The sequence below is a fragment of the Nicotiana sylvestris genome, chromosome 1 (genome assembly GCF_000393655.2).
Source record: "Nicotiana sylvestris chromosome 1, ASM39365v2, whole genome shotgun sequence".
Lineage (NCBI taxonomy): Eukaryota > Viridiplantae > Streptophyta > Magnoliopsida > Solanales > Solanaceae > Nicotiana > Nicotiana sylvestris.
This window is the reverse complement of record NC_091057.1, coordinates 48,651,765-48,666,389: the sequence shown is the minus strand read 5'-3', so window position 1 is coordinate 48,666,389 and position 14,625 is coordinate 48,651,765. Positions and strand designations below refer to the sequence as shown.

The window sequence follows — 14,625 nt, the reverse complement described above, 5'->3', positions numbered from 1 at the left end:
GGAAAAGGTAGACTTAATGGTGTGAAGGCGAGATTGAATCTTGAATCTGGAGCAAGACAGTTATGTCCATCATAGATGCTATGACTTTCGGGCATAACATTGTTATTTGTTAATCTCAGAGACATGAGACTGTTGTTGATTTTTTTTTGGTTAACTATTATTTAAAGAAGCTTAAATAGCAATATTACAAATTAAGGGAGCACTATTGTTCCCTGCGCAGACTGTACCATTGTTTGCTACTAATTACTATTACAAGTCGAACTTTCTCTGAGAAACTGTAATATACTATTGAATAGAACACAAAATTAGGGAAGGAATTTATTGATGATCAAATGAGTTTACAGTGGAACTTTATTAACTATCTATTACAAGAACAAGACTAAAACAATGGAATTAGACCCAATGTATAACTGGCCAAAATCCTAATAAATCCAATACGATCAAATAACTGCTTCTTGACCCCTTCTTTGGCTAAGAGGTCTGCGACCTTGTTCTGCTCTGCGAGAGTTTTGGATCTCCCAGTCGTTGCATCGATGGCTTGCATTCACAAATTATAGAGCTATAAGATTCATGGCCATTGTTGATAAAATTTAATACCTCAGCTGAGTCGGTGCATATTTCCAAAGGCATCAAATTGTTATCCTTTGCAATTTGAGTCCCTGCATAAGTAATACTCTCTCCGTTTCAATTTATGTGAACTTAATTCCGTTTTAGTCCGTGGAAAAAGAATGTCCCATTTTCATATTTGGATACAATTTACCTTCATGCGATGATTTATAGTCATATAAAACATATGTGCCACAAAGTCTTCTCTTTTTTCTTAAATTCTGTGTTGTGCACAGTTAAATGCATTCATATAAATTTAAGAGAAGGCAGTAATTCTATCAAAGTATTAATACTATTTGGGATTCCCTTTATAAAGCCAAGTGTCCAATCACCTCTACTACTACGTATAACTCCTCTAATTCCCCCTACACCTGGGTTGCTAAAGGAAGAACCATCAGTATTAAGTTTATAGTTCCTAATTAATGGAGGTTCCCATTTTACATTAATAATATTCTTAGTAGCATATCATGCTTAGCAAAGCGTATTTAGTAGCCTCAGCGATGGTATCCTAAGAATTGATGAGTGCCTTCTTCTAATAAAAAACAGATTGTCATTTATAGCTAACCAAATATGCCATAAACAGAAAGGGATTAGTTCTTTCCAAGATAAAAAGCTATTGAAAGAATTGTTCTTAATTAAATTCCAGGTGTTGCACCATTCATCGGGAGAAAAAATGACATTGTTGTTTACTGTAGGATTAGAGCAAGTTTGGATGATGGTATTCCCAAAGGCTTTAACATTGCTGCAGTCGAAAAAAACATAATGTATTGATTAGTAGGTAGTTTGTTGTGGTGGAGAAGCCAAATAAAGAACTTAATCTTGTTGGGGGCTTTAATTTTCCAAATCCAATTGAAGCTTTTGCTATTGTCGTGAATAGTGCTATCATTTTTGGAGTCTAAGAGATTGGAAGAAGATCGTATTGATGCTAAAAATGCAGAACAAAACCAAAATACAAGCATGCAGAATTTTACAAAAGAAAAAAAAAACATGCAGAATTGGATTTTCAATTTTACATGCAACTGAAAAAGTTAAAAAAGATTGAGGCTCTGAAACCCCCTCCAAACTTGCTATGTTGTGTCTTTGTCTGCTCTTAGGAAAGGACAATTCGTACAAGTAATTTTCTGTAAGCACGAGCATTGGCGAATCCAAGATTTTAAAACAAGTGCGGATCAGAGTAGCATTGCACTCATCATTTGTAACACACAACATATTCAAGAATTCCTAATGAGTTAAACCTAAAACATCGCTTATTCTTTTTTCAAGCTAGCTGAACGTTTAGCTTGAAGAATATTGTAATTTCACTGTAGGCAAAATAAAGCTGCAGAATGGAGTAGGAAAACACAGATAGTACAAGGATATCTATAATTATGACCACAACGTCTTATAGTAAATTAAGAAACAAGACATGAGAGTTCCTCTCAGATGAAAGAAATCCTTTTTACCTAGACATAGCTCATTGGAACAAACTGCAATAGACGCTCTCCATAAGGAGAGATGACGATTAAACGACTAAATAAGATATGCAAACTTTCAACCAAAATGAGACCTACCAAACCTAATTTGCTAGGCAAGCTCTATAGCTCAATATTTCTTAAGCTTTCTTGGATATGAGATCCTCAATTAAGTCAGCAGCATCTTGAACTGTTGCAATAGTCTGTGCATTCTCTTCTTCCACGGTGATTCCAAACGCTTCCTCAAGTCCCATGACAATCTCAACCTGAACATGAAACGATAATATCAATAACCAAGTCAATTGAGCCCCGCAGAGCAGAATTCACACAATTCATAAATGACAATCAGAGGCATTCCAAAATACGACACGATATTTTGAACAGGGCTTAGAGTTTTATACGAAGATCCTCCAACAGGAAATTGCAGGAAGAGAATGAACAAACTATTGGAGGTTCAAAAGCTAGACAAGAAAAGAAAACAAGCAGCTAAAGCTACCCTACTAGAAGCTTAGGATGTCTTAGTTACAGAAAATAAGAGTAAAGCTCAGTATCTCTTGTATAATATGGTGTTACAAACAGCATTTTATCATATTTTAAGTTGTTCAAGATGACAACTCTGTCTGAAAATTCAGGAAATGATTTAGAAATGAAAGTAGCTAGTCAAAGTTTCTAAATGAAAGCACACCACTTTACTTTTACATTCCAGCAATACAACATTATCATTAGGGTTCTAAATACGTTAGGAGAATCCCATATCGAGACGCTTATAAAGGTTTTGAAGGCCTTTTTGAACGCCACAACATTGCAGGGTTAAGCACAGCAAAAGTTTGTTCTGAAGTCAACATACCGTGTCAAGAGAATCAGCACCAAGTGCTGTAAATTTTGACTCTCCATTGACTACCTTATCGTCAGTAAGAGCCAGTTGTTTCTTCACAATTTCACACACTTTGTCGACTGTCTCGGGTTTAGCCTGCACAAATACACTTCTTAGTTTTAATAAGAGACACAGGGTTAAGTTAATTTCTAATAAGCACATATTTTCTTGCACCATGTGTCACTGTCAAGTGAGCCGGACAAGACAAAATTAGGAAAGAGGCAACAGCTGTGCTGTTGCTACTGATAATAATGTACTTGGCCTAACAGGTACGAAGTGACGAACACATGTTCACATAAATGCTTTCAAATTTTGGTCCACAAAAGTCACAAGATAGATGATGTTACTCCTTCCCTCTTCTTTCTATTATTAATTTTAAGCAGAAGAGTTAGGTATACAGAATAAATCTTATCATCTAAAAGATAGTACATTGAGTAAAAGGAAGCAAAGCCTTCATAACAACAGATTTGTCAATTGCCAAATACCACGCACTGTAGAGTCACTGACCTCTTTTATCAGCTAAACAAAATATAACACTAAGCCAACACTATTAAACATGCAATAATTGTGATACAAGTAAAAATGCCAATTTTCAAAAAAAAGAACATCCGAACAGCTTGGATTAGAATTTTAATAAAAAAGAAGCAAAGACAATACCGCACAGGTAATGCTGAAGCGACGAGTAGCTGGCTTCAACCTGAGAGAAGGGAAGCTCACTCCCTTAACAGAAAGAGAAGAACCCTTCAAATGCACCTGCACCATTTCAAGGGAACAAAGTCAATAGAGTTATAGAGCCATGACCGATTACAAATACAGAGGAAAGTTAAACACACAGATAAAGGGTTGTATAAGTTAGATAAATACTTTTAGTAAAATAGGTGAAAAACTTATGAGCAATCACAATTCCCATATGAGGCAACAAAAAATCCCCTTTGCTTAAGCAACATCATGAAAGCTTTGGTTTTAATAATAACTTTATCAATTATACATTAAATTAATCGCAAAAACAAACTTTCAAATACAAAAGAAGTTTAAAAGAACATACATTGTATTCTAATTCTAAAGATTTATAGTACAAAAAAAAATGGTGAAGCTGCAAATGAAGATTTTTCCTCCTCAAAAGAATCTTTCACAACTACCACATTCTATCATAAACAGATCTAATCTATTAGACAGACAAAAAGAAAAAGAATAAGAAAAACTGCAAGGTCCAAATAAATAGTTTAAAAGAGCTGCAAAATCCAATCTTTTAATCACCTAAAGAATCTCTGAAACAAAATTCCCATTATATAACAGTCTATTCCCAAATAAATCGTTAAAAAGGACACATGAAAATCACTAATAAAGCAGCAAAATCAAAACTTCTCATCACCAAAATATCCTTCAAACAAGTTACATAACAAGATCCAAACATTTTAAAACACATCACCAAGAAAATAGTAAAAATAGAATCTTTACCAAAAAAAATCAAGAAACTCACAAATATAAAATTACGCAGATAAGATTTCAGACAAAAAAACACAAGATAAACAACAAAAGGGTCTAATTATAAAACAAGAAAAACATAGAAAAAAAAGAATAGAATTGAGAGTGAAAATAAAGAAAATAGACCTGATTCTGCTTGAAGGAGCAGGAAAGGGAAGAGATGGCGAAAGAAGCCATTGTTGAATGAATGGATCTAAAAAGAAAATGGATCTGAAGAGAGAAAGTGGCGGAGAATACGAAGACTGTGAACAGCTAGATAGAGAGCAAATGGGGAAATAATAAAGGGTATAGAAGGTATGGTTCGCTTTTATAGACCCTTTTCTTATGTTGGGTTTTCAGTTGATCATTTCTGTGCTACTTTGATTGTATCGAAATTTTGGAGTATTTCAGTTCTATGTGGAATTTTTTTTAGATTTTCTTATTTCATTAGAATTATTTAAAGGGGTTTCGTTCAAATTTAGGAAGATATTTTTTGCAAAAGATAAAAACTTTTAATTTTATTGTAACATTTCACGGGTATTCCAAACATAAGCTTTTTTCTATTTCAATGTTTTAAAATAAATTTTACTGAATTTTAAATTGTAATCACTAATTGTATAAACAGTTTTGCACATAATTAGTGTAATTTGATTTGAATACACAAACTTATCTACTTCTGTTTTAAAGTTTTTCGTTCACATTTGCGGTATTAGTACATGTACTAATTTGATTATATTGTCTCCTGTCCACTTTAATTGATTTTTTGAGTTTTTATTTGTGGTTCACAGTATTTGATTTTTTCAGATATCAAAAAAAAATTAACTTGTTTTTTCCAAAGTTGCCCTTAAAGTAAAGATACTGGGAGTATTTGTTATATATTTTCAATGAACAAATTAAGGTTAATATGGTCGATTTTATTGTTAATTAATGCTAAAAGATGAATTCCTTAATATGTGTGAAAAACAACCAAAAAAATTAATTAAAAATGGATCGGAGGGAGTACAAAAATATTTTACACAACACTATACAAATATTAACAAATTACTGTCAACAAATAGTAAAATTGCAATTGTACACGGAGGATCAAGTGTTCGTCATCGATATACAATCAAACCTCTCTATAACAGTATATCTATAAAACAATCATTCACTATAAAAGCTAAGTTTTTTCGGAATCGATTTTTATATTATGTTATAATTTATGCCCTTTATAAGAGCACCTTATTATTGCTGCCAAAAAATATCGGAACATACGAGATTGTTATAGAAATATTTGACTATAGTGGAGAATAAATGATGAATCACTTTAATTGTAATGTGCAGTTTTTTTATCAAACAAATAAATAAGGTTCACTATCTTTCTTATTGGGAATATCGAAATATTTATATTCAGCTAAAAGGAGCCAATAATTTGGGAAATCTGTTTCCGCCTTAAGATTAACATCGTATTTTCTGCGAAATTTCTTATGCCTTCTTAATAGAAAGAATTACAAGAAAACATACATCACTTTACATCATAATCAAAAATGGCCCATATTTTCAAGTTTTACCTCACCTAGCCCATATTGTACATATTTTAAAAGCACTAGCAAATTTAAAATCTGTATTCTTACAACCATTGTTTCTAAAAGCTATGGAGTTAAATCTATGATTTCACAACCATTACTTTCACTCTCTCTTCTTCTCATATTTTCTACATATGCTTCAAGGGACCGTGTATTTTCTGCTTCTCCTCTTGTGTCACCTACTTGAAATGTAAGAAAATTGAAGAGTATAAGTCCACCATTGAAGACCATTCCAAGTTTTGCTTTTGAAAATGGTTTTTTTTTTAATTTGTTAGTTGTTTGGATTGGGTGTTATTCCAATTAATTGAAAATATCAAAAGGAGTTCAAAATTTAAATTTGAAGTGATTTGGAATAGATTTGAGCAAGATTTGAATTAAATTTCAGAAAAGACGCAAGGAAGAAGACGAAGTCAGTTTTTTGTATAATTATGTATAATCTTGTATAATAGTGTATATGAGTGTAGAAACACATCTTATACATTATTATACACTTTTATACACCTTTATACAAGCGTCTGTAGACGAACTTCTTCCATGATTTTCAGTTGCAATTCTTATTCAAAACCAGTCCAAATCTCCAATAAATGACTTCAAATTTTATATACACCCTCCTTATACTATTTCTAACAAGTCTAAATAACACTCACTCCAAATTTCTCACAAAATCAAATTCGGAATTTAAACTCACATATTTATGCTTGTTAAAAATCTAATTTTCACCACCCAAATGAAGTTGGTTTGTTGAATTAATAATTGAGTCATAGTTACTGATTCGAAAATTAATTTAAAAGCTTGAAGAATCTTTTTTTAAAATTAAATAGTAATTTTAAGAACCTATAGGAGTTGGATGTTGAATCTTAGCCTATTATTTTGGGCTAGTTGGTTATAAATTGAAACATGGGTTATAAAATTAAAAAGTAAGGAGTTCAGTTGTTCTAATGTGAAATTTTTCCTTCTTAATATACCTTAATATTTTGTTAAAAAATCTTTATTGTTACTAAATAAGATATGTTCAAGGCACCTTATTTTTATGTGCTCTAGTAAATGAATTCCACGTGAACACCAAATAGATAAGTTTATATCTTGCACCCAACTATTTTTATTAGAGAATAAGACTTAAACCAGTATTTTTTTTTTTATATTTGAAAGAATAAGCTAATGGGAATTTGACACATCAGAAAAATGAAGTGATGAATTAAATTGTTATTTACAATATTAAAATTGTTGACTTTTTGAATTTTGGAATGTGTATTGGGGTGTTAGTTGAAGTAAAATATTGACACTAACCAGGAGAAATCTATTGCTCTCGTGTATGTGTAACGATCCCGCCGTCGTTTTAAGAATTAACGTTCTGATCCCTTATTAACTGTTTTCCTCGTGTTTGTTTCTGCTATTTTGATTTGGCGGGATGATTTGTTTTAAGTTTCGGAGTGTTTTGGGACACTTAGTCCCTAAAAGAGAGCTTAAGCTTTAAAATTTGGACCGTAGTCGAAGTAGTGTGAAGACGACCTCAGAATGGAATTTCGTCAGTTCCGTTAGCTCTGCTGGGTGATTTCGGGCTTAGGGGCGTATTCGAATTGTGTTTTGAAGGTCCGTAGCTTAATTAGGCTTGAAATGCCGAAAGTTGAATTTTTTAAGTTTTCGGTTTGATAGTGAAATTTTGATATCGGGGTCGGAATGGAATTCCGAAAGTTGGAATAGCTCCGTAGTGTTGAATGTGACATGCTTGCAAAATTTCAGGTCATTCGGACGAGGTTTGATAGACTTTTTGATCGAAAGCAGAATTTGGGAGTTTTTGGAGTTTTTAGGCTTGAATCCGATGTCAATTTCGTGTTTTGATGTTGTTTTGAGCGTTCCAAAGGTTGGAACAAGTTTGAATAATGTTTTAGGATTGGTTGGCATGTTTGGTTGAGGTCCCGGGGGTCTCGGGTGTGTTTTGGATGCTCAACGGGTCATTTTTGGACTTAGAGAATTGCAGAAAAATGCAGCAGATCTATAGTTCTGGTTTCCTTCTTCGCGTTTGCGAAGTGGAGCTGGGGCTGGTGGAAGCTTAAAGCTTCGCGTTCGCGATGATGGTCCTGCGTTCGCGAAGAGGGTCCTGTGTTCGTGTAAGAGGGGGGAAAGTTGCTACCGCATTCGCGACAGGGACAACGCGTTTGCGATGAAGGAAATATAGTCCAAATGAAGTTGTGCATTGCGAACGCAAGGGTCCTTTCGCATTCGCCAAGAAGGAATTACCTGGGCAGATTATAAAATTTCAAAATCGAGGGTTTAGCCATTTTTATCAAAATTAGAGTTTGGGAGCTCGGATTTGAGCGAGATTTTGAGAGATTTTCTGAGATATCGATTAGGTAATGATTCCTAACTCTTTTTTGCTTATAACCCATTAATCTAAACGTGAATTTATCATCTAATTTTGGATTTGGGTGAGAAATTAGGAAAAAATTTGGAAAGGTTCTTAGGCCTAATTTTCGAGTTTTGATTGGGAATTTGACATCGGATTAGGATAATTTTGGTATGGTTAGACTCGTGAGTGAATGGAAGTTCATAATTCATAATTTTTACCTGATTCCGAGACGTGGGTCCGGGGAACTTTTTGGGCAATTTTCTTAATTTCGCATGTTAACTTCGAATTAATTAGTGGAATTAGTTACTTGAAGTTATATTTACATTATGCAATTGATTTGAATAGATTTGAGCCATTTGGAGTCGAGTACTCGTGGAAAGAGCGTGGTTTCGGGTTGATTTTTGAGCCGGTTCGAGGTAAGTGGCTTGTCTAACCTTGTGTGGGGGAACTCTCCTTAGGATTTGGTGTTGTTGATATATGAAATGCCTTGTGCGTAAGGTGACGAGCGCGTACATGTGCTAATTATTGAAAATCTTATTTTCATTAAGTAAATATAACTGTGTTTTTCTTCCTTGTTGTACATTACTTGCAATTTAAACCTACTGTGAGATTAGGGAAGCATGTCTAAGTGACTTAATTGTTTTATTTGTTCAAACTGCTTTATTTGAATTCTGGGCAGCATGCTAGGTTAGAAATACCTGTTTTACCTTGGTAGGGAATTGGATTGAATTGAATATTCTTCGTGTTGCTGCTGTGTGTTTACTTTGGGACTACGGGACGGTATCCCGGGAGATCCTCCTGTTTGTTTACTTTGGGACTACGAATCGGTATTTCAGTAGATCCCCCTGCACATTTATATTTGGGACTACGGGACAGCACCCGGTAGATCCCCTGTACTGGATATTTACTTTGGGACTACGGATTGGTATTCCAGGAGTTTCCCTTGCATCATTATGATTTGGACTACGGGACAGTATCCCGGGAGATCCTCTGAACATTTACGTTTGAGACTACGGGACGGTATCCTGGGAGATCCCCTATTGCTATCTCTGTGTACTAAGTTAGATTCCTTCTGTGTTTTTAATTGATATAAACTATTAGCACTTAGATTATATTGTCGTATTCTATACTGTGTACCTTGTTTATTTCATCTATAATCAGTAGGGCCCTGACTTCCTCCTCACTACCTGACCGAGGTTAGGCTTGACACTTACTGAGTACCGTTGTGGTGTACTCATGCCCTTTCTGCTCATGTTTTTCATGTGCATATACAGGTTCTTCAGCTCAACCCTACCATCCTTGAGGCGATGCGATCCTTCAGAGACTTCAAGGTATATCTACCGTGTCCGCAGACCGAGGAGTCCCTCTCCATTCTCTCTTGTAGTTACAGGCCTTTTGTATTTACTTTGTTTTAGACATTCTGGAGTTAGAGCACTATGTAGTATCCTTAGCTTGTGATTTCACGAGATTCGGGATTTTGGAAAGTTGTTCAGTTTTTGAGATCTTGTATTGGTATATTCCGAGCGGCATCTTAAACGCTTTTATATTTGTTTCCAGTTTTTATTAGTTTATTTTTCGCATTTTGTTTCTTTTCCGCAATTGTTAGGCTTACCTAGTCATAGAGACTAGGTGTCATCATGATAGTTTACGGAGGGCGAACTTGGGTCGTGGCAAGTTGGTATCAGAGCTCTAGGTTCATAGGAGTCATGAATCACAAGCCGGTTTATTAGAGTCTCGTGGATCGGTACGGAGACGTTTGTACTTATCTACGAGAGGCTATGTAACTGTTAGGAAAATTTCACTTCATTTGATTTCCTTGTCATGCAAGATTTTTGATATCATAATTCTTAACTTTTGTCTTCTATTCTCTCACACGTGGTAAGGACATGTGCTACCGGAGATGACCAGGCACCCGCGCCCCCTGCTAGAGCTGTTAGAGGTCGTGGCTGGTGTCGCGCCCCCCTTTTTCCCTCCCTTTCCTTCGGAGAGGAGTTTCCATGTTTCGACATTCATGGGGTGTGATGACTCATTTCCTTTTGGGAATTGGGTATTTTAAAAAGTCACCACCTAATGACTTAAGGTGCATTAGGACACCTAGAGGGTTCATTTATAACTATGTTTTGATAACCAGAGATAGGGTAAGGGCTTGAAATTATCCTAAGGGGAAGGTGTTAGGTACCCCTCAGGATCCACTAGTGTGGTTCCCGGCCAGACAATTTTTTGTTAATTTGTGCAATTAGCAAGTAATCAAATAAGGCTCAAGTAAGAGGGGATTTAAGTTAAACACACAAGTGCAAACAATTATTGAAAAGGCAGGTTCTGATCAAAACATGCTTGCAAATGTAAAAGGCGTCCTAGGTTTGTTTGTAATATAGATCATCTCAATACAATACCCGGTATGACACTCCTTAAAAGAGGGGATACACATGGTATTAGCGCACCGGTCATCATGTCCATATCTACCCTTCCCACCCCATTAAGGTATTAAAGCGCGGATTGGTCTCGACCTCTATTGCATGCTATTACCCGTCCCATTCCTATCAGTCCCAGAAGAATTTAGGACTACTATTCCTCTAAGAGGGGGTTTAGGCTGACTCTTAGGTTTAAAGGTAAAAAGGCTAAGGCGACATACAAAAACACGTAAGACTGCATTTAAAGGGGAAACATGTAAACAATTAGAAGGCTCATGTAAATCTCTGCAAATAATGCATATAAATAGCACGACTTAAATATAGTTAAGGTCTGAATTTTAAAATCCTAAAGCAGGGTTTGAGTCAAAATCAGATTCATTACATAACTCAGAAAAGAAGTCCGAATCAGGCCTGCCTGCTGGTTGTAGCCGTTGATAATTAAACAAAGGCATTTCAATTTTATTCTAATTATTACCTTAGGCTTGCCTGGCGTAATAATGATATCCTATGAGCATGATATCTATATTGATTAGGAGTGAAGTAGAGCAGTGATTAATTTTAAACGGACAACTTGAGATCCTATAGACATGATTTCTAACGATATTAATTTAAGGCAATATTTGAAAACTTATTAAAGAGGCGACAGATTAATTAACTAATCCAATTCAGAATAAACAACGTGAACTAAATGGTTTCCCCAACTAAATTGGTTTTAAGTTCTATAGGCATGATTTTTATTATAGCCATTTAGATCATATAGGCATGATATCTAAGTATTAAAGCTGACTTTGGACTTATATGCATGATTTCTAGGGAGACGAATCTGAATACATGCTGTAATGAAAGCTGAACTTCAATTACTTTACACCCTATAGGCATGATATCTAATTATAAAGCTGATTTTAATCCTATAGATATGATCTCTATTAAAGCCATTTAGATCCTATAGACATGGTTTCTAATTGGGTGAAAGTAAAACATGCAGAATTTATTTTAAACCAAAGCAGATCCTATAGGCATGTTATCTAACAAACCATATTTTGAATCAAAATAGACCCTATAGGCATGTTATCTACCCAATTTACCCACAATATACAACTACTCACCTTTTTCACTAATCACCTCGATAATTGTTTACAAATTATTATAGACCAAATGATTGAATTATAAAAGAAGTGCAAAAATAAGAAGTTGAAACCATAGGAAGCCTGATCCTGACTTCCTCTCTGAGTAATGTAATAAACCACTTCAAAAACCAATATTGTTCCAAAGCCTTTCCCTTATCTGGGTGTGTCAGAGTTCCTTAAGGACCTCAAGGGATCCCGGGCAGTGCTTACACCCAGATTTGTATAACCAGATAGAATGAGTGTAGTGTGGAAGGGTCAGTTCTTATGTGTCCAAGTTCAGAGGGAGCTCAAAGGGTCCCAAGGCAAGGCTCACACAAGAGGGGCAGAACCTAGATTCTAAGAATATAGTGGAAGTGTAGAACACATGTTGAAAGAGATTTATTTAGAAAGTTGAACTGATAGTCCATTTTGAAAGCAATTAGTGACAGAGGTGATTGAAATCAGTTGTAGTAGTAAAACTCAAAACTACACAAAATCAAGAGTCATTCAAAGGGGTCAAAGGGGTTTGGGACACACATACATTTGATTGTAAACACAAAACCCCATTAAGGGTCTTAGGAATAGTTGGACATGCATAGCAATGGCTGATACTAGCATGATCACAGGCTAGTCAGAAAGAACATGAGCACATTGAGGGGATAGGGACTTGGGATGGCAAGTACACAATAAATGACTGACAAAGCATGCTTTGAAACACATATAAGGGAGTGTATTAATCTAAAGGGGAAGGGGATACATTACAACATGTTGGTAGTGTAACTTGACCGCAGAACCACAAGTAGAAGCAGATAAGAATGAGAGAACTAAAATAGTTAAAGAAGCATGTTGTTGTTAAGGCTTTAAAAATTAACTAGGACATACAAGTATAGAAGCAAAGTGCAGAAAGTAAGAAGGATTCCACAGTCTAGCCTTGGCTTTCAGCCGGCTAGACAAAGTAGTAGCACAAGTAGTAGTAAAGAAAGAGAGATTTTTTGAGTGCATAAGTGTGTGTTTTTGAACTCAATTATTCGTGTGTTTAAAGAAAAGAGGGTACGGTATTTATAGCTTTGAAAACGAGTAGAGAATAAGGTAACAAGTAAGGTTTTATCACAGACATGGAAATAATCACAATTAGAATCAATTAAAACAAGTACTTCCCTTTAATCAAGGGATTACTGCTCAAACGGATACTAACAAGGTTAATTAAGGAAAGAAATCAGTTTGAGACAGATTGATTCTTGCCATATAAGGGGGAAGTAAAAGTATAAGGTAATATTTGAGTCTAAGTACAAAATATACCTTAATTTTGGGGAAGGATTCAAGGTAAAACATCACAGTAATTAAAGGAAGGAATCAATCAATTTAAACAAATGAGTAAAAATTAGGGTTTATAAGGGAACCCTTTGAAATCAGTCGTAATATTGAGGAAATCAAGATCAATCAAGAAAGAATCATGACTCTGCACTTCAACATATAAATAGCAAGGAATGAACAAGCATATTAAACATGCAGGGTTGAACATATATACAAAAAAGGAGCAAATTAAATAAATAGACAGAAGTGACATGAATAGGCTAGGGACTATTCAAAGCATAGTAATCAACAAGGTCAAGCAGTCAGGGCTCATACGTAGAGCCAAAGCGAAGAAACCAGTCCAACAGGTAAAGAGAGTCAAGAACTCGCAGTAGTAAGTGAGGAAAACCTTTTAAGAAATTAGGATTTCAATAATAGTCGAGTTTAAAAAATGATAAGAACTGAGAACCAGATAAGTCAAACAAGAAACAAGGATTCAAACACAAAGAACTTAATCGAACCAAACATGCATATGAAATAAGCAAAGAGAGTCTTCAGAAACCCAGATAGAACCAGCAGTTAGGTTTTTTTAACACGATGAACCAGGTAGAAGGAAAAATCATAAGCAAATCATTTAAACACAGTAACACCATAAGCTAACACTAAAAAAAAACCAGAGAAGAAATCTTTTAAGGGAGTTTAAGAAAACCCTAATCGTTGAAAATGAAGAGTCACTTTGAAAGAAAATCGAAGAACTTTTGAGAAAATGCTTAAAAAGTTCATAACATCCATAGATCTGAAAGAAAATTGAAAAGCTCTTAAAGCTAGGGTTTCAGAGAACCCAGAAAAGTGAGAAAGACCTTGAGAAGTTACCGTTCTAGCCAGAAAAGCCATGGATCTGACTCGAACGGTCATGAGTGGCCGGAAAAAGACCATAGATAGAGGTTGAGCAGGGACTGGACCAGATCTCTTTGAGATCTGTCCATGAAATCACGAAAATAGGTAACTAGTAGACATAAGAGACGAGTACATGTGTCAAACCGCCATGGGAGTCCATGGATTAGGCGGGGATTGAAAGGGATTAGGGTAGATTTGGGTGGCGGCGGCTAGGATTTAGGTGAAGTACAGAGAAAGTTTGATAGGAAGGGAATTAAGGGCGATGGTGGTGAGAAATGATTTAGGTTAGGGGTCGTTTAGGAGTTAAAAATGGTAAGGGGCGATGGTGGCCGTTGATCTAAATGATCAACGGCCTAGATTAAAAGGATAGGTGGGGGATCTGGGTTTGGGTTGGTTAAAATTGGGTCAGGGTCGAGTTTAATTAAAATTGGGTTGGGAGGAATTGGGGCCTGATTTGGGTTATAATTGAAATACAACAATGTGGCTACGAGTTAAATGGCCACTTTTCCCTTTTAATTTTATAAAAAATAGTAAATAACTTCTGAAAATAAATTGAAAGCACTAAAATGATTTATAATATATAATTAACAATTTAAAAATATAGTATCCTA

The 14,625-nt window shown here is 35.1% G+C and overlaps 1 protein-coding gene across 1 annotated transcript; it reads right to left on the bottom strand.

Annotated features, from left to right (window-relative positions):
* Nucleotides 1-1,951: 1,951 nt before the first annotated feature.
* On the bottom strand, nt 1,952-4,869 carry LOC104217858 (acyl carrier protein 1, chloroplastic-like). Its single transcript, XM_009768188.2, has 4 exons — nt 4,543-4,869; nt 3,589-3,684; nt 2,905-3,027; nt 1,952-2,323 (listed from the first exon to the last, which is right to left on the bottom strand). Exons 1-4 carry the CDS (start codon nt 4,591-4,593, stop codon nt 2,198-2,200), a joined length of 396 nt encoding a protein of 131 aa, XP_009766490.1. The 5' UTR covers nt 4,594-4,869; the 3' UTR covers nt 1,952-2,197.
* Between the last annotated feature and the right edge of the window lie 9,756 nt (nt 4,870-14,625).

What these genes read in the sequence shown, in the direction of transcription:
- LOC104217858 (XM_009768188.2), bottom strand. Translation starts at nt 4,593, where the DNA reads ATGGCTTCTTTCGCCATCTCTTCCCTTTCCTGCTCCTTCAAGCAGAAT. An exon ending in GCTCCTTCAAGCAGAATCAG is followed by an intron (nt 3,685 to 4,542) that starts GTCTATTTTCTT and finishes GAAATGGTGCAG; the next exon opens with GTGCATTTGAAGGGTTCTTC. An exon ending in GTGCTGATTCTCTTGACACG is followed by an intron (nt 2,324 to 2,904) that starts GTATGTTGACTT and finishes TTTCATGTTCAG; the next exon opens with GTTGAGATTGTCATGGGACT.